The sequence below is a fragment of the Oryx dammah genome, unplaced genomic scaffold, assembly GCF_014754425.2.
Source record: "Oryx dammah isolate SB20612 unplaced genomic scaffold, SCBI_Odam_1.1 HiC_scaffold_1, whole genome shotgun sequence".
NCBI classification, from domain to species: domain Eukaryota; kingdom Metazoa; phylum Chordata; class Mammalia; order Artiodactyla; family Bovidae; genus Oryx; species Oryx dammah.
This window is the reverse complement of record NW_024070185.1, coordinates 23,360,619-23,380,411: the sequence shown is the minus strand read 5'-3', so window position 1 is coordinate 23,380,411 and position 19,793 is coordinate 23,360,619. Positions and strand designations below refer to the sequence as shown.

At 38.2% G+C, this 19,793-nt stretch overlaps 1 protein-coding gene across 1 annotated transcript in view; it reads right to left on the bottom strand.

Annotated features, from left to right (window-relative positions):
- The window catches only part of MLLT3 (MLLT3 super elongation complex subunit), a 284,266-nt gene that overhangs the window by 99,549 nt on the left and 164,924 nt on the right, over positions 1–19,793 (bottom strand). Inside the window, exon 4 of the mRNA XM_040238388.1 lies at positions 16,773–16,916. Coding sequence (XP_040094322.1) covers positions 16,773–16,916 — 144 coding nt within the window. The remainder of the gene's footprint in view (positions 1–16,772; positions 16,917–19,793) is intronic.

Genomic DNA, 19,793 nt, shown 5'->3' with positions numbered 1-19,793 from the left:
ATGTTCCCTTGGTATCTCTCATTTTCTTGAAGAGCTCTCTAGTCTTTCCCATATTGTTGTTTTCCTCTATTTCTTTGCACTGATTGCTGAAGAAAGGTTTCTTATCTCTTCTTGCTATTCCTTGGAATTCTGCATTTAGATGCCTATATCTTTCCTTTTCTCCTTTGCTTTTCACCTCTCTTCTCTTCACAGCTATTTCTAAGGCCTCCCCAGACAGCCATTTTGCTTTTTTACATTTTTTTTCCATGGGGATGGTCTTGATCCCTGTCTCCTGTACATCACGAACTTCATTCCATAGTTCATCAGGCACTCTATCTATCAGATCTAGGTGTTAAATCTATTTCTCACTTCCACTGTATAATCAAAAGGGATTTGATTTAGTTCATACCTGAATGGTCTAGCGGTTTTCCCTACTTTCTTCAATTTAAGTCTGAATTTGGTAATAAGGAGTTCATGATCTGAGCCACAGTCAGCTCCTGGTCTTGTTTTTATTGACTGTATAGAGCTTCTCCATCTTTGGCTGCATAGAATATAATCAATCTGATTTCAGTGTTGACCATCTGGTGATGTCCATGTGTAGAGTCTTGTCTTGTGTTGTTGGAAGAGGGTGTTTGCTATGACCAGTGCATTTTCTTGGCAAACCTCTATTAGTCTTTGCCCTGCTTCATTCTGCATTCCAAGGCCAAATTTGCCTGTTACTCCAGGTGTTTCTTGACTTCCTACTTTTGCATTCCAGTCCCCTATAATGAAAAGGACATCTTTATATATACACACACATATATGCGTGTGTGTGTCCATGTTGATGTATAATAAATATAAGAACAGACTTAAATTTAAGGAGGAACAGGATATTTATATTTTTTCTAAGTATCTGTCAATGAAACACTGACTAATTACAAAGATGGAAAAAAAAGTAATTTGCAGTGGAGAAGCTGGCTGACACCATCTGAATCAAGTGTTCAGAGTAATATTGCAGTAGTAATGGTAGTGTACACTGGAAATCATGATCATATGATTGGAAACAATGAGAGGAACCCAGTATCACTTCTGTAATATTCCTGCCAGAGATGCACAGACTGAATCTGGTCATGAGGAAATGTCATACAAACCCAGATTGAGGGCCAACTACTAAGTAATCAGCCTGAAATAATTCAAAGAAGTCAAGAAAAGACCAAGGAACTCTTCTCAGATGATAGAGACCAAAGAGACATAATAACCAAATGCTACATATGATTTTAGGCAGGATTCAGTTCAGTTCAGTTCAGTCGCTCAGTCGTGTCTGACTCTTTGCAACCCCATGAATTGCAGCGTGCCAGGCCTCCCTGTCCATCACCAACTCCCAGAGTTCATTCAAACTCATGTCCATCGAGTCCGTGATGCCATCCAGCCATCTCATCCTCTGTCATCCCCTTCTCCTCCGGCCCCCAATCCCTCCCAGCATCAGGGTCTTTTCAATGAGTCAACTCTTTGCATGAGATGGTCAAAGTATTGAAGTTTCAGCTTTAGCATCATTCCTTCCAAAGAACACCCAGGGCTGATCTCCTCTAGAATGGACTGGTTGGATCTCCTTGCAGTCCAAGGGACTGTCAAGAGTCTTCTCCAACACCACAGTTCAAAAGCATCAATTCTTTGGCACTCAGCTTTCTTCACAATCCAATTCTCACATCCATACATGACCACAGGAAAAACCATAGCCTTGACTAGACGGACCTTTGTTGGCAAAGTAATGTCTCTGCTTTTCAATATGCTGCCTAGGTTGGTCATAACTTTCCTTCCAAGGAGTAAGCATCTTTTAATTTCATGGCTGCAGTCATCATCTGCAGTGATCTTGGAGCCCCAAAAAATAAAGTCTGACACTGTTTCCCCATCTATTTCCCATGAAGTGATGGGACCAGTTAGACAGGATACTTCTGGTATAAAAACAAAGGATATCAGTGCAACAATCTAAAACTTGAATGGAATCTGAGAAGCAGAGTCTGGTAATGTATCAGTGCTTCAGTGCTAAGTCCTGCCTTTGATAACATTAACATGATTATATAAGAGAATGTCCTTGTTTGCAGAAAATAACTTATTCAGGGATGATGGAACATTGTGTTGGCAACTAATTCTCAAATGGTTCAGGAAAGAAAATCTCTTTGTACTAATAACCTTCCTATAAGCTTGAGACTATCTCAAAATAATAATAAAAAAAAATTTTTAAGTATATAAAGGATTTAGAAGAACCCCATGTCTTAATCTGTGCCCAGTGGACTAAGGAACCCTGGGAGGGACATCAAAATCAGAGGATGCTCAAGAAGCAGCCTCAGTCTGTTTAATTTGCTCCCTTGGTTCTCTCTCCAAGGACCCATATCATGTTAAGAAGAGCTAAACTGCACCATATTTCCTCTGAGTGGAATCTAAACACCATTCCAAAAAAACCTAAAGCTTTCTAATAAGTTATATTTGTCAACTAACTTGAGGCTTTCCTAATATAAGAAAAAACAGTGGTTTGATCTCAAAAATGCCAAATGAAGTTGCATTTTTAGACCATACATAAAAACAAACACATCTGATCTGGGGCTCTAGTTCATTTCCTCTCCATTAAAACCAATTGTTTCTGTTGAAGTAAAAGACAATAAACTTGTTATACAATTTCAAGATGTACTTGGAAACAACTTATCTATTGCTTATTTGGGAAAATCTGTTCCACTTGGTAGACTCTGTTGTAGAAACAAAACAATTTTATATACATTCATTATAATCATCTAACGGGTATACACAAAAGACCAAAGGAGAAAACGTTGTTGTTTTTGCCATCCTTGGTCTTCAGAAGCCCGCAGAATCTGCTTGGGGTATGAGAGCAATGGGGTCCAGTGAGAAAGTGTCTGGTCCCCCAGAAAAAGCAGTGAATGACTCAAAGTACTACAGCTTTTTCTCCTAAAAGCACACCCAGGCAGCCTGGATGAACAGGTAGACATTTGTCTTTCTTTCGTTCTTCTTTCTGTTCCTTTTTCTTTTTTTAAAGAAACCGATATGGGTTATTTTAGTTTTCTGAGAAGATGAGAATGTATTTTCCCTTGAAACTGACAAAGAGCAGAGTTGATAAAAAGAAAGAAAAACCCAGTGTTCATTTACTGTATACCTAGCACCTGGCATTAAGTATGGCCCATAGCAGGCCCTCAAATATTTTAAAAGTACTTATGCTTTTCTAAGGATAAGGCAAGTGCTAAGCTTAAAAAAATACAAACACACACACACACAGATTGGTACCTGAAGACAAGGGATAGGACAAGACTTATCAACACTTAAGAATGTCCTCTCAAACTTGATTTTCAGAAGAAAGAAAAATCAGTTTTGTTCAGGGAATTTCAATATATGAAGCAAAAAACAAAAGGGTAAAAATCTCCTGCCAGAAATATTGTAGGATTTTAAAGGCATCTTGGATTTGAGCCAAAGGCATCTTGAGCCTGTCCTACCTGACCCAGATTCAAATATTCTGAACCATTTTCAGGTCAAGTATCCTGATCTTGGTGCATGTGTGCATGCCTGTGTGTGCGTGAGAAAGAGAGAGAGAAAGAGAGAGAAGGGCGAGGGAGAGAGAGAATCCCAAGAAGTTAAAAGCAGCTTCCCAAAGAAGTGGCAAGCCAGCCTCAGTAAGCTGATTCTAATAAAGCATATTACCAGCCAACTTTCCAACCCTGAGGAGAAAAATCTTTTAATATCTAAGCACTCAAAATCACTCCTACCCCATGACTTATTTGCATCTCTACTTTGAAAAACCTGGGAGATTACAAACTTATTTGTTGACTTTATTACAGCCTTTTTCACATGCTGGTTAATGCCAAGAAAAACCACTTCTAAAGTCATGCATACCCTTGCTATTCAACTGAGAAAAAAGACTCCAAAAATTATGCTTGTCTCTAATTCATGGAAAATGAAAATGCAACCCGTCCCCACAGATAAGCTGATGTTGGCTTAAGACAATTTGGGTGGTGGGAGAACAACTTCCTAATTATCATTTTCTTTACAGAAATTGGATTTTCAGACACAAGATACAGAGAACTTCAGTCTACAAAGCAAGAAACAAAAGGATAAAGTTGGCTACCAGCAGCAAACGCATGGCTCTACTCTAGCAATTTATCTATTAAGGGCTTCAGGTTTAATCCCTGGGTTGGGAAGATCCCCTGGAAGAGGGCATGGCAACCCACTCCAGTATTCTTGCCTGGAGAATCCCATGGACAAAGAAGCCTGGCGGGCTACAGTTTAGGAGGTCACAAAGAGTCAGACACGACTAGGCCACTAACACTTTCAGGAGGGGACTTGTGTATAATAAGCTTGTCCTAGTGGCCTGAAGGCAACTAAAGGAAGTGTCCCTGGAGATTTATTTTTAATACTTTGTCGCTTCTAATTGCATTTTTAAAAGAAAACTAACGTTCCTCTACGTTATGATAGAAAGAATATGCCAGAACAGTGAACAACAACACTGACTCCACTATGCCTTGGTTGGCCAATCATTTCAGTATTTGACCACTTATGCATTTACAAGGCAGGAAGTTTGACCTATTATATCAGAGAATCTCTTCAACTATAAAACTACATGTAAATGCATGTTTTTCTCCTTTTACAAATGAGGAAACAGAAGGATGGAGATCAGTAATTTGTCCAAAGTTACACAGTTACTAAGTGCCGATGCTAGCATCTGGGCGGGGGTGGGGGGGTGGGGAGTCTGTTTTCTAGAGAATTCTACTCTTTCCACCGCTGTGCTATGTTTTTTTATCAAAAGACATCAGAATAAGGTGTTCAGAACACAAAACTGTGAGAAAGTGACCACCTATCACAATAATCAATATAGGTTGTATAATCACCTTCAGGGCTGATTAATCAAGGAAGATCTTTGTGCCTGTGAGACATTCACCCCTGTGTTGCTCTGCAGGTCAGAGACTCATACATCTTTAACCTCCATGCATTTTCTTTTAAGGAAGGTAAATCAGAATAAATATTTAATTATAACATGTTTTTCCAATTAAAAAGAAAAAAAGAACTGAAGCCAAAATCAGGAGTATGTATACAAACCACAAAAATCCTTTCAGGAAAAGAATAGAAAAGAAGATTCATACAAGATGACCACAGGGGACATTATAGATGGAGAAGAAGAGAAGCCCAAGAAACCTGACCCTGGCAAGGAGCACGATGGACAAAAGAAATGGAGCCCTTCTTCATCAAGAGAAGGAAGAGGAATCTAGGGAAAAAATACAGAAGGGACATAAGGGAAAGAAGACTCATGAACTGGTTCCAGCCCTAGCCCGGGGAACTATCCATGTGCTATGCTCAGTGACTTCAGTTCTGTCTGACTCTCTGCTACTCTATGGACTGCAGTCCACCAGGCTCCTCTGCCCATGGGACTTGCCAGGCAAGAAAACTGCAGTGGGTTGCCATGCCCTCCTCCAGGGCATCTTCCCAACCTGAGGATTGAACCTGTGTCTCTTATGTCTCCCTCATTGGCAGGCTGGTGCTTTTACCCTTAGCACCACCTGGGAAGCACAAAAGAACTATGAAAGTTAAAGTGCTAGTCGCTCAGTCGTATACAACTTTTTGCAACCCCAGGGACCATAGCCCGCTAGACTCCTCCATCCATGGAATTCTCCAGGCAAGAATACTGGAGTAAGTTGCCATTTCCTTCTCCAGGGGATCTTCCCAACCCAGACATTGAACCCAGGTCTCCCACATAGCAGGCAGGCTCTTTACCGTGTCAGGAGTCAGATCAGATAAAGTGCATCTTAAATTTGGAACAAAGTGGAAGGCATTCTTAAGCAAGAACGGTCACTGTTAAGCCCTAGAGTAACCCTAATCTGGAGCACATTGATGCTCTCTTTACCATAGCATTTAGAGCTCAAAATTATCAAAAAGGAAATGTCCACTTTATTTCATCATTACATAAAAAATAATAATAAATCACCACCCACTGTGTGAAATTCCCAATAGCAAAGGCTATATTACTCAGCTGGTCTTCTAGTTTTTGTAGCCATGTCCTTTCAAAGTGTTAGCCTGGTTTAGCACAATAGTCTGATCAACAGCCTTCTTGCTCCCTGTGCTTAAACCAGATCTTTATAGTGATCTGTGGATGATAAATAACAGTATCATAAGGTGAAAACCACAAAGCAGAGGGGCAGAATAAGCAGCCAGGCTAAACCTTGAAAGGACATGGCCATTCAAAACTGGAGAACAAATTTTCAAGAAAGTTTTATTTATTATTTCCCTAGAAATAATAAATCACTCCTGCCTAGACTATCTCAGGCAAGACAGTTTTAACATCAAAATCACTTTTTTGGCCTGGACCCATAAATAGTGCCGTGACCCTAAATGACTGTCCAGATGCACAAGGCTGCCTGGCCGATGGGATACGGACTAGGTGAGGTCCAGCCGTGCTCATCCTAGCCATGCCACGTTCCTCGGTCTAGGGTGTCATGAGGCAGAGGAGGAAGCGCTTATTTCTAATTTGCCCAAAGACGCCACGGACACAGTGTAAGCAGACTTCTGCCGGTATAACCCAGTATAACCCACTCAAATCCATCTCTTCAGTCACCCAGAGTTCATGTGAAGACTAAAATTTGCAAGGTTAACCAAATTTTTATTATATTTCCTTTTTACTCAAACCATAGTTGGATGGACTAGTTTGTTTTATGGATAAGGCTGTTCTTATTTTACTCAATGTTTCCATTAATGTCTTTTTATACTTAGGGCTCCCCTGGCGGCTCAGACAGTAAAGAATCTGCCTGCAACGGAGGAGACATGGGTTTGATCCCTGGGTAGGGAAGATCCCCAGGACAAAGGAATGGCAACCCACTCCAGTATTCTTGCCTGGAGAATTCCATGGACGGAGGAGCCTGGTGGGCTATAGTCCATGAGGTCACAAAGAGCTGGACACAATTGAGTGATGTAACCATTTCATATTACCCACAGGTCTCCAATCCACCCTATAAAGGGCAGAAAGGCAAAAACAGCATTTACAAAGACAAGCTACCAAATCTACACCTATAATAATCTATATTAAAATATAAATTTTTCCAAATAACAGACCTAATTTGGCCCATCCCACTGCAACAACAATAAACTAGACTATCATTCTTCTGTATTGTCAGAGCCATTAAGAAACAACCTCAAATTTGTGAAAAACAAATTTTTACAAAGTTCTTTTGTCTCTAATTTCATCTATAGTATTTAGGCCTTAAGCCAGTGACTTTAATTTTGAGAAGCTGAGAGCATAAGGATAAAATAATAACAAACAAAAACATAGAACACATTACCAGTAACTTAACAAACAACCAAAAATTTTACATCAATACTCTTAAGTTTGAGAACATGTTTTTATAAAGAACAAAAATAAAGTAAGTCATGTAGTCTAAAATCTATGAAATTCATGTTTAATATATTAAGTGCAAAACACAAACATTTTGTACAATCCTATCTACATGAAAAATGCAATGTAAAATACATATTATGATCACTAGAGGGATTATAAATGATTCTTCTTTTTGCTTTTCTAGAAAGTCTACATTGTTCTAAAGTTAGCATACATTTATTTTAAAATCTGTTTTTAAAAAAAACAAAACACCCCAGATTCCTTCTTGAGGCTAAAGCATGTTCTTTCTTAGCAGAAAACCATCATTATGTCAGTCCTGAAATGGAAATCTTTCATTTTCACCTTTCTAGGTAATAAACAATGTGGTTTAAACCAAAACATAATAAAAAAAAACCTATAGAAAAAAGAGGCTGAGTCAATGAATAAAATAATTATATTCTGACTGCTTAACTATGTACCACATTTTATTTAATAATCTCGGAAGGAAGGGGATAATTCAGATTTATACCAATCTACAGCCCAAGGTAAATTAGTAGCAGATTCAAGAATTGAATTTGGGCCTTTAGATTTCAAATCAAACATTCTTTATACCACACACCATGGCTGCGTCCTTTGTGGAATAAAGGATATTATATTAAACTACCTACCATTTGTCCTTACTCCTCAAAAATAAAACGAATATCTATTTTAAAAGTCTCAGACATTTATTTCCTAAACTGCTATTACAGATCCTAATCACTGTCAAGTTTTCTTATAACTTACAGGAAAAGAAAAATTTAGAAAATAGAATGTTAATCTCTGTTTCCCTTTCCCTTTTCTACTCCCTCCTCCCAAACTGTTTTTCTTGTAATATTATAGAGTATGAACCCAAAAAATATCCAGGGGTGACGATCAACACAAAAATTCCTTTACCATCCTAGGAGTCTGGGCACGGATTCAGATATATTAGATAAACTTTCTGTGCAGCTTTGAAACTAGGGCATAAAGAACCCCCTGAGCCAAGAAGGGAGAAAGAAAGTGAACCAATAGTTTTCAACTATAGTATTTTTGTATTTAAAAAGAGAAAGAACTATTCATTTCTTAACTTGAAATTCTCCAATTTCTTCTTTTCTTGGCTTTTTTGGTGTGTGCGCATTGGAGACAGGAGCTAGGGGCAGGGCTATGTGATGGTTTTCTTTCAGATATTACAGCATTTCCTTTCAAGACTAAACTAAGGTTCCTACGCAGGGTCAGCTGAACTGCTGCTCCTGAATGGCCAGCCGAAAGCAGCATGGCACAGCATCCAGCACTAACAATTCAAACGCTCGTCACGGCTTTTCTGGTTCCACACTCCAGGAATATCTGCCTGTTTCTTCCTCAGCTTAGCCTTTGCTCAACTTAAGCAGGAAAAGTATCTGAACTTTGGACTCAGTGAAAAGTGTGCCTCTATATTTTTCCCTCCTTACTGAACAGGTAAACAGGTAACCTAGAAGAAAGGAACAAACGAAGGCAGGAAGATCTATACCACAGATGCTTTTTTGGTGCCTATTTTCAAGTCTTCAACTGTCCTTCAAACAACATATGTGATTTTCAGAAGATGTTAAACTATAAATTAACCATGAAGTATGCTGAGTGACATAAATAACTTTTCTACCATCATAACCATACTTTCCAATTGATTTCACAACTTGGACATTCTAGATATCATGTATGTATCTGTTCTACTTTCATGATTTACTTCTCCAGACTTTTGGTGAGGGCCAGGGGGGTGGGAGTCAAAGAAATGGAAAGGAAAAAGCACTAAATATGACATAAAATTGACCCCAGTTCTGAGAAACAACCAAATAGATGAGGCTGCCTGCTTGATCTTACATTCATTTAAATATATCACCTTTTATCAGTGCTGGTGAAAAACAGCAGCATCCTTTGATCTCTTGAGGCAGACGTTTACAGGATGATATATATTGAAAAATTACATAAAGGCACACTAGTCCCAAAACAAATATCCAAAAATTCAATGAAGCTGTCCAGTAACAGCAACTAAAATAATTTTCTATGTATTATTTCCTTTGAGTTATTTAAAAAAATAAGCAGCCAGCTATCCCTCTCTGGGCACTGTTAAGACAAGTTTGCCACAAAAGCCACTTATATTTTTAGAAGCCAAAGTCTTGACAAATCAGTTCCGAGGAACATAATTTGTTACACGTTGAAGAATGCCTGAAAACACAGACCTTGGTTAAAGAGGCTTCCGTATCTTTTTGTAACCTTTCCAAAAGTAAGTATGTGGGAAGAATACTCATAAATTTAAGCCGAAACATTTAGAATATCCCCAATTTAGAACACATTAAAATGTGGTCTTTGAAGGAAATGAAAATGGCTTTAAACATATGAAAAGACGCTCATCACCACTTGTAAGAGAAATGTGAATTAAAAATGAAATATCATTTTTCACTCATCATATTGAGGGGGAAAATGTTTAATGAATCACTGGATGGCAAAATAGGCACTCTTACACATTGTTGATGCAAGCATAGAGTAGTATAACATCCTTGGCAGGCAATTTGTAAATGTCTATCAAAATCTAAATTCCACTTTGCCTTGGAGCCACGATTTTACTCCCAAGAATTTATCCTACAGATACACTCATCCATGTGCACAAACAACTACAGAAAAGGTTACTCACTACAGCATCGTTGGTGGCCTGGAGGAAGACTCATTATATGTTATTTTGTATTGGATGTGTATTTACCTACTAAAAAAAATTAAAATTTGAGGGGAAGAGAATGTGATCTGTACTGTTTAGAAATTCAAAGTGTTCTGAACTCCCCTACAAAAGGAAATACTAAACCATCCTACACAAGATTCATTCCAGAACCCTGAGATCAAATGCTATGTTCAGATGGCTTGACACGGCTGCATTAGTGAAAGCTCCTTATCATAAGATCCCGTTGGCCCTTTAGTAACCAAAACCCTTTGTTGGGAGTCCACTGTGGGTCTGATTTCTACTGCACAATAAGTAGTGCTTCAAAATATTCCAATTTATTCCTTGCAAAAACATATCAGATATAAATGAGACTGTCACTCTGAGAAACAGGACTGCATTATGCTGCAGACTTAACACAGACTGAAAGCATGTTCCCCATGTCTTCTCCAGCAAATCCTGCCAAATGGGCGTCTGAAACGTCCTATTGAAACAGGTGGTGTCTGAACAGAATTGGATTTCTGCCTATAGAAACCCTAGTTTTAACAACTGCTGTGGTTAGTTTTAATTTTCAGTCCTCAGAATTAACTGCTTGCCAGTGATTCAGAAATAGACTGAACAACATGTTTAGACCTTGCTCTGTTTAATTGAGGAAAGAAAGAAAGGGAAAAAAAAAAAAAAGCCCACCAACACCCTACCACCATCCCATAAAAAACAACAGAACCAAAGCAGACCACTTGATTTCTAGGCCAAAAAAAAAAAAAAAAACGGAGCAGCTGTAAAACAAACTCAACTCTCTTAAGATGATTGCCCCTTTTGTGCCTTCTTCATAGAAGCACAAGATGTATATACATACTCGCTGAACACACTACTTAGGAAATCTAAGGGTTTTGAGAAACTTTTAATCTTCTGGAAATTTAGAATTAAGAACAATGATCATTTTTCTAATGAAAATGGACATCTTAAAAAATGATATTGCCAACAGACCTCTGTTTCAATTTATACAAGCAAAATACAAACAGCCAGAATATAAATTCCTTGAAGAAAGATACAAAGGGCTAATTCCCTTTAAACCCAATGGGTTGTGCACACTTGCTGGTGATAAAACACATATTCTTATGAATAAAGCTAGGGTATCTTACACTAAATAACGAACTTTTCCCACTGTACCTTTAAGTGCTTGATATAAAATGGATAAAGCTCTAATTTTCTAGGCCAGCAATCAAAGGAAAAGGAATCCAGGGACTGTTATCGACTATTGAGCCGCACAACATGGTTACCCATTCTCAATGAAGGAAACACTGTCTTGACCACTATACAGATGATGAACTGAGATTCAAAAACACGTAATAATTTTCCAAGGGTCATTCAGCTAAAAGATGACAGAGATGAGGTTTTAATTTAAATCTGCCTGATTTCAAAATGTCTCCAATTGTCTCATACTTCCTCCCAAAAGAAAATTCAGAGAGATAAGTTAATAAAATGACAAGTTTCAGTTATATGACAAACACTGTATCATTGCTTTGCCAACACCCACATAAAAACGCATCCTCTCTCAATCAAAAGTGATGGATGTCAAATCCTTCTGCGTTTTTCAGTGTGACTGAATTCCAGCTAGTAAGAAGGTGATCAAGTAAACAGAGAGAAACCCATCCATCGTGATTGTAACTCCTTAAAAAAAAAATCCTGACATCGTAAAGAGCATATTTGAAAATCCTTCCACATGGATTCATCAGTTCATGGAAAAAAAAAAAAGTGTCTCAGTGAAAGTGAGAGTTGCTGCCCAATGGGGTACATTTGATCCTTTTGCTTATAACTCAAGTATAAATAGATGACATCAAGTCTGGCCCTCAGAAGTTTACAGCTTACTGTGCTCTATCTCTCCTACCAACCAAAAAAGAAAATAAGATCTCAAAATGAAGGCAATCTCCTTCCAGAAGTTTTTAGATTATTATTGTCCATTTTTAACCTCTGGCCTGGTTTAGTTACTAAGTTGTGTTCGACTCTTGCAGCCCCATGGACTGTAGCCTGCCAGGCTCCTCTGTCCATGGGATTTCCTAGGCAAGTATACTGGAATAGGTTGCCGTTTCCTTCTCCGGGGGACCTTCCTGATCCAGGGATCGAACCTGTATCTCCTGCATTGCTGACAAATTCTTTACCAACTTAGCCACAAGGGAAGCCCCTTTCTGACCCCTATCTTCTGTCTTTTTCTTACACAGGCCCCAGAGAGGCTAGCTCGTAAACCAAATCTACAATTTCCCTATAAGCTCCAATGACATCTCTCCTTTAGGGAAAAATACCTGCATGTAAATAAAATCATTTTGTATTTCTGTATTCTCTGAAAGTGATGCTTAAATCCAAAGATGTCCTTTCCACACATTTTTTTCTCTTTTCTTTGAAAGCAATGATTCCTTAATTTTAGATAGCTGTTAAAGAGAAGAACACAGACAATGTAAGTTTCTTCCAAGGGGGAAGCACACCAAGATTTCTTTGACACTATTTAGAAAAGAATTACAACTTGTTTTTAAGAAAAAAAAAAAGAGTTAAAAAGAAGAAAATCTCACTGACCTCCCCCCCCACCAAAAAAACAGTTGTCATATAGCTTAAAGGTTTATAGATTATGAAAATCTGCCATTTTTCAAGATTCTTCTGGCAAAATGTTCTTTGGAATCATTTTCTTCTGAAAGCTGAAAAGCATTTTCTAAGGTGTTGCCAGCTCTAAAAACAACCTTTCTGATCCCTTGAAAAGCCAAGTTCTACTTTTAATAGTGCTATGTACTTTTGTTTTCAAAGAAAAAAGTGAAAGGAAGGAACTACAGCCAAATGGTAAGTTTACTCTACTCATGCCTCAAGCTATATATGATTTCACATAGTACATATGAAGAAGGGATCAATTTTTTTCCTTTAAAAACAACATATACCTCCATGGTACATATGCAATATTTAAATATGAGGAAAAACAGCACCCCCTTTCACCCCAGGCTCCAGTTAACAAAAACGTTTATACAAAGAGACAGTCATGAGCTTAAGATTTTCTAATAGACATCAAAAGCAAAAGCAACAAAAGCAAAAACAAACAAGTAGAACTACATCAAACTAAAAAGCTTCTGCCCAGCAAAGGAAACCATCAAAAAAATGAAAACAAATGGGAGAAAATACTTGCAAATCATATATCTGATAAGAGATTAATATCCGATATATATAAAGAACTCATACAACTCAATGGCAAAAAAAAAAAAAAATCAAACAGTATGATTTTTAAATATCAGAGAATCCAAATAGATGTTTTTCCAAAGAAAATATACATATGACCAACAGGTACATGAAAAGTTACTTGACATCATCAGAAAATTTCAAATCAAAATAAGCTATTACCTCATACCAGTAACAATGGCTCTCATCAAGAAGACAAGAGATGGTAAGTGTTGACAAGAATGTGCAGAAAAGGGAACCCTCGTGTACTGTTGTCAAGACTGTAAATCCTACAGCGCAGTCACTATGGAAAACAATATGAACCTTCCTCAAAAAATGAAAAATAGAACTACGTATGATCCAGCAATCATACTTCTGGGTATATACCCATTAAAACAGGATACTGAAGATATAATATATCTGTCCTCCCATGTTCACTGCAGCATTTTTCACAATAGCTAAGATATGAAAATAACCAAAGTGTCCATCAACAGATGAATGGACAAAGACGATGTGGAGATTTGTGTATGTGCACGCGTGTACACAACAGAATATTATTCAGCCATGGTAAGGAAGGACATCCTCCCATTTACAACAGCATGGATGAACCCTGAGGACATTAGGCTAAGTGAAATGAGCCAGACAAACTGTATGATATCGCTTATACGTACAATCTGAAAAAAGTTAAACTCATACAAACAGAGGCCAGAATGGTACTTACCAAGGGCTGGGAGAGGGGAGGTGTGAGAGAAGGGAAGGTATGGATCAAAGAGCACAAACTCCTAGTTATAAGATGAATAAGTTCTAGGGATCTGATGCGCAGCATGATGGTTATAGTTAATAACTAAATTACATATGTGAAATTTGCTAAGAGTAAGTCAAATGATAGAGAAATGGTAATTACCTGATGTGCTGCAGGTGTTAGCTAATGCCATGGTGATAATGATTCTGCAATACACAAGTGTATCAAATCAACATGCTATAACCTTAAGTTATACTCCATGAAGCTGGAGAAAGATCTCCAATCAAATCAAAATGGCTCATAAAACAGCTGACACCATGACAGGCTGCATTAGTAGTAAAGAGTTGGACACTACTTAGCAACTGAACAACAACAATGATACAAATTAGTGTCAGGTGAACAAAATACAAGGGATACAAAAATCTCAGTAAGACAGTTAAGTAGTTCAGATTCTCTCATTTCCATCAAAGACTATTTTAACCCTCCCATGTGAAATGGATAGAATCTATGAGATTACTAGTATTTGAAATGAATTTTTAAATGTTAATTTTACTACAATATTTACTCAAGTCAGTCACTTAAAGAACTTATGTCGAATAATGGGTGTGCTTGAGAACTTCACATTTTAGAGTTGTCAAGATACAATGTAAATCTAATGGGGAAAAACAGGCAGGCTTCGAAGAGCACTTAAAGAAATACAAAGAAGGGAAGTTAGAAGTCAAGGAGGATAATTCTGAGATAAAAGCTGAGTGGAGAGAAAGACAGAAATCAACGAGAGACCTTATCAGGGTGCAGTGCTGCACTCTGCCGCATTATCACTGACCTGTAACCTCTTCTCCAGCTCACAAACAACCCTTGAGTACTCCAGGACTAAGTGGATGTTTTAAAAAGTTCTTGTGTCATATTTACTTTTTCCGACGACCCTTATCAGAAGCCTGATGTACTCAAGGTCCATAATTCACACACTCCAATTACCTACCTAACTACATACCCGAGAGGGATAACCAGAGGCGTAAAATGCCACCGTCTTAAAAAGAAAAATAATGGGAATGATTAGGATTTAAAATGGACAGGCTCATTTTGAAGGGCATAGTCACAGATAAGTAGCATCAACACTGTGCTCTAGATAACTAAAAAGAATCAAATAGGGTTTGTTTAAAAAACATTCCTGAATAAATATATAATAAATCCCTAACTTTAAATAAGTTGAATGACAAAAGCCCATTTCTTTACCAAGATGCATTTCCCCATGAAGTACTATAAATAGTCATTCATTTCCAAAGCTGACCCATCAATATCTATTTAACCCATAATCTACTGACATGCAGTACAGTGTGGAATGAATTGTGGTAGAAGTTCTTGTAGAATTTCAGATGAATGTTGGCCTGTATAAAATCCAATTCTTTCCTACAAAGCTCTCAGGTAGAATTTATCAGTGAAAGGAGGCATTTTGAGAAGTTACCATCTACATACCCTTCATATAATAAGCTCATGAATGCAAAACTTCAAAAACATTTCAGTAAAACTAAAGGAAGGAAATCCTAAAGAATGCACTGGAAAAAAAAAAAGGGAAAAAATATATAATAAAAAAAGAAAACAACACACCGCAAATGTCATGGGGTTTGAACTGCCTACATAATATGACACAAAGAAGTTCAGCTAAAGTAGAAGCTGATGGTCCCAGGAGCACTCAATGTTAAGTAGATTTCGACCCATCAATAATGTTTGTCTGTGCACCTGACTTCGCTGCAAGCAAACATTCCATGTTTATGAGAAATTCCACTTAAAAGTCTTTCCCTATCCTAGCCAATTCACATGGGCAAAAACTTACCATGCTAATTATCATTATCTTAAAAAGAAAAATCCATCTATTACCTACACACAATTCAAGCAAACAAAAATATGCTTTTAAATGAAAAATACGTAATTTGAATGAGTACATCTTTTCTATTAATTTTGACCTTAAAATTTGGACAATATAGTTTTTAATGTAACCTTCAATACATCAAAATAAAATTAAGGCACTGTTCTCAACTGAAAATAGTTTGGGTTTGGATTGTTGTTGAAATAAATCTGAACTGTGTAGACTACACGTGCATGCTAATTCGCTTCAATAGTGTCTGACTCTTTGTGACCCTATGGACTGTAGCCCATCAGACTCCTCTGTCCATGGGATTCTCCAGGCAGTACTAGAGTAGATTGCCATGCCCTCCTCCAGGGGATCTTTCTGACCCAGGTGCCAAACCAGAGTCTCTTGCATTGTCTCCTGCACTGCAGGTGGATTCTTTATGGCCGAGCTAGCAGGGAAGCCCAAGTAAGACTATAAGGCTGTTCTAACCAACAACGTAATTTCAGACTCATACCTACTTAAAATATTGTTTGCTTACCTCTTCTTTTCAAACCATGAGTACACAGTGAGGTCATTAAGGTGCTTCATTTCTTTTACCTCTCTCAAAACACTATCATACTTCTTGACACACTGCTGCTGCTGCTGCTAAGTCACTTCAGTCGTGTCTGACTCTGTGAGACCCCAAAGACAGCAGCCCACCAGGCTCCCCTGTCCCTGGGATTCTCCAGGCAAGAATACTGGAGTGGGTTGCCATTTCCTTTTCCAGTGCATGAAAGTGAAAAGTGAAAGTGAAGTCATTCAGTCGTGTCTGACTCTTAGCGACCCCATGGACTGTAGGCTACCAGGCTCCTCCACCCATGGGATTTTCCAGGTGAGAGTACTGGAGTGGGGTGCCATTGCCTTCTCCCTTGACACATTAGGAACTAGCTTTTTATGGGAAGGCTTTTCACAAGAAGACAATATCACTTACCCCTCCTGCCTTCAGCAACTTTCTTCTGAACTCCTCTGTGGGATTGTTGAAAGTCAGTTTTTCACAGCGGAGGTGATTCACTGGTGGATGGCCTTCAAGATGCAGGAATAAGTCATAATCAAAGCGAACTTTCTTAGGTTCTTCCTAAAAGTTAAAAATATAAATAAATAAGAACACAGAGAGTTAGGCATAAATAGAGATTTAGAAAGCAAAAGTTTACTCCTGATAAGGATCAGAAAAGACCCAGAGGTCTAACAGCTATAGTGTCAAAGAAGTACTGGGGGAAAAAAATCATCATGGAACTATCTACAAAGCAAAATGGAAACATCTGAAAAATTAGTTTTTCTTCGAGGAAAACTGAAAAGAATAAATTCATCACCTTTATTGCAATCTCTCAAGAGTATAACACCACTAACACAGTCACTCAACTGGAACCCTAAGACATCCCTGAAGCCACTCTTCCTCCCCTGACTCTACCACCCTACACCCATCATCAAGAGCTGCCATGTTCTCTTTTAAAATATTTCCTGAAAAAGCCCTCTAACTCATACCTGGCATGCTCTTACACATTGCCCAAACTACTATAAAATCCTTCCTCTAACAGGTCTTCCTACTTCAGGATAGATTATCAATTCCTTCTTCATTCAGGCCTCCAAATTATCCATATGAAACAAAAACCTAGCCATTTTCACTCCTTGATTAAAATTTCACAAGTTCCCAGTGCCATCAGAATAACAATCTGAGCTCACCTATATCCCACTTAGGAGAAGGCAATGGCACCCCACTCCAGTACTCTTGCCTGGAAAGTCCCATGGATGGAGGAGCCTGGTGGGCTGCAGTCCATGAGGTCACTAAGTGTCGGACACGACTGAGCGACTTCACTTTGACTTTTCACTTTCATGCATTGGAGAAGGAAATGGCAACCCACTCCAGTATTCTTGCCTGGAGAATCCCAGGGACGGGGGAACCTGGTGGGCTGCCGTCCACCAGGGTGGGGTTGCACACAGTCAGACATGACTTAAGCGACTTAGCAGCGGCAGCACATGCCACTTAGGATTTTCAACATCTACTCTTGGTTCCAAGTCTCACCATAGCCTTTCCACCCATCTGATGGTCTAACCACATGCTGTAGTTGGTTGCTCCCAGATTTTATTCATTCTCAGTTAACTCTGGGTTTCACTCTTGCTTTACATTTCTATGGTCATTATCTACCTCCATTTCTCCACCTTCTGCTTTACATGGGTAACTTCTACTCATCTCTCTCTCTTCAGGTTTTATTGGGAAGGCTTCCTTGAACTCCAATCCTAACTGCCTCTCCTCTGTTCTGTGTGCCTCTCTCTCTTATCCTCGCCACATCTTAGAATAACTCTCTTCTTACTATCTAGCTTTTCTCTGCTGGATCATGAGATCTTTGAAAGTAGGAATAATGGCTGGGTCATCATTGTACCCTCAACAACTAGCTTAGTGCCCTGTGCATCATAAAAATGCAATAATGCCTGTGAAATGGATGAACATGTGGCATTTTCCTGGAGGACAAAACAGCACCGTATCCAAGAGAACACAATAATTATAATTCCATGAAACTCAAGGTTCTACTCTCCAGCCAGTACTTTAGCTAGCTAAACATCTAAACCTTTCTACTGTCAGATTCTCAGGCATCCACAGGGAAATGAATACTCAGAATAATAATAACAATAATATGTTCTTTAACATTTATCTCATTTAATTCTCATAGCTCTCCTTAGGGTCAGTTGTCAGCTCTGTTTCACAGATGAGGAAATTAAAGCACTTAGAATTTATTACTTTATATAAAAGTCCTTGTGTATTATAGATATTAACCATCTCTGTGAAATGTTACATTTTTTCCATTTGTCATTAGTTTTGCCATTTTACTTTTTTAATAACAGCTATTTATGTTTTTTTAATAATAGCTTTATTGAGAAATAATTCACATATCATAAAATTTACCCATTAGGAGTGTAATACTTACTGGGTTTTAGTACATTCACAGAGTTATGAAATTATCACCACCTTCTAATTTCAGATTTTCATCACTCCAGAAAGATATCTCAAACTCATTGGTAGTCATTACCCATTCCCCCAGATCCTGCATCCCCTGGCATCACTAATCTATTTCTGTTTCTATGGAGTTGCTTATTCCAGACATTTTGCATAAATACATGAACATACATAAAATGTGTACACAATATGTGATCTTTTGTGACCGGCTTCTCACTCTCAGCATGATGTTTTTGAGGTTGATCCATGTTGTAGCATCTGTCAGTTCCTTTTTACACATCATATGGGTATTCTTGGTTTTGGTTATTCATTTGTTGGTAAATAGAAATGTGGATTGTTTCCATTTCTGGCCATTATGAACAATGCTGCTGAATTTCTCCTGGGTATACACCTAGGAGTGCAATTTCTAGGTCATAAGGTAACTCTATGTTGTACGTTTTTTAGGAACGACCTTACTGTTTTCCAGGGTGACTGCACCATTTAAAAATCTCACCAGCAACATGAGGAATTTGTGTGTTTTTTTAAATACAGTATTTTCTAAAATTACACAGTCAAATAAACAATGTTTTTCTTTTTTCAAAAAAGAGTTCGTTATATTACTCACGTGTAATATAACAAAGTGATTTGAACCCAGTTCTTTTGACTAAAAAGTCTTAGCAACTGAAACTGTCAGAATGTAGGCATTACCTACTACATATTCATGGGTCTCATCTCTTCATTCAAACTTACCTAAATCATAGTCTCTACTCATTCACTCACTATCTCTCACTTCTATTACGCATCTGGCAGAAACCTTGCTGCCTTTCCTTGATCAGAATGCCATTCTCTCTCAGAGTGCCCTTTTCCTCACACTTACTGGCATTCCTTCTTAGGTTTCATCATAAGCTTCTGTGTTTCCTTTTTCACTGTCTCTTAAATGCCCTTTATCTTTTCAAAAAGTTCCCCAGGGAGACAACACCCACTTACAGGAAGTTAGTTCCTCCCACATGACCCTGACTCCCC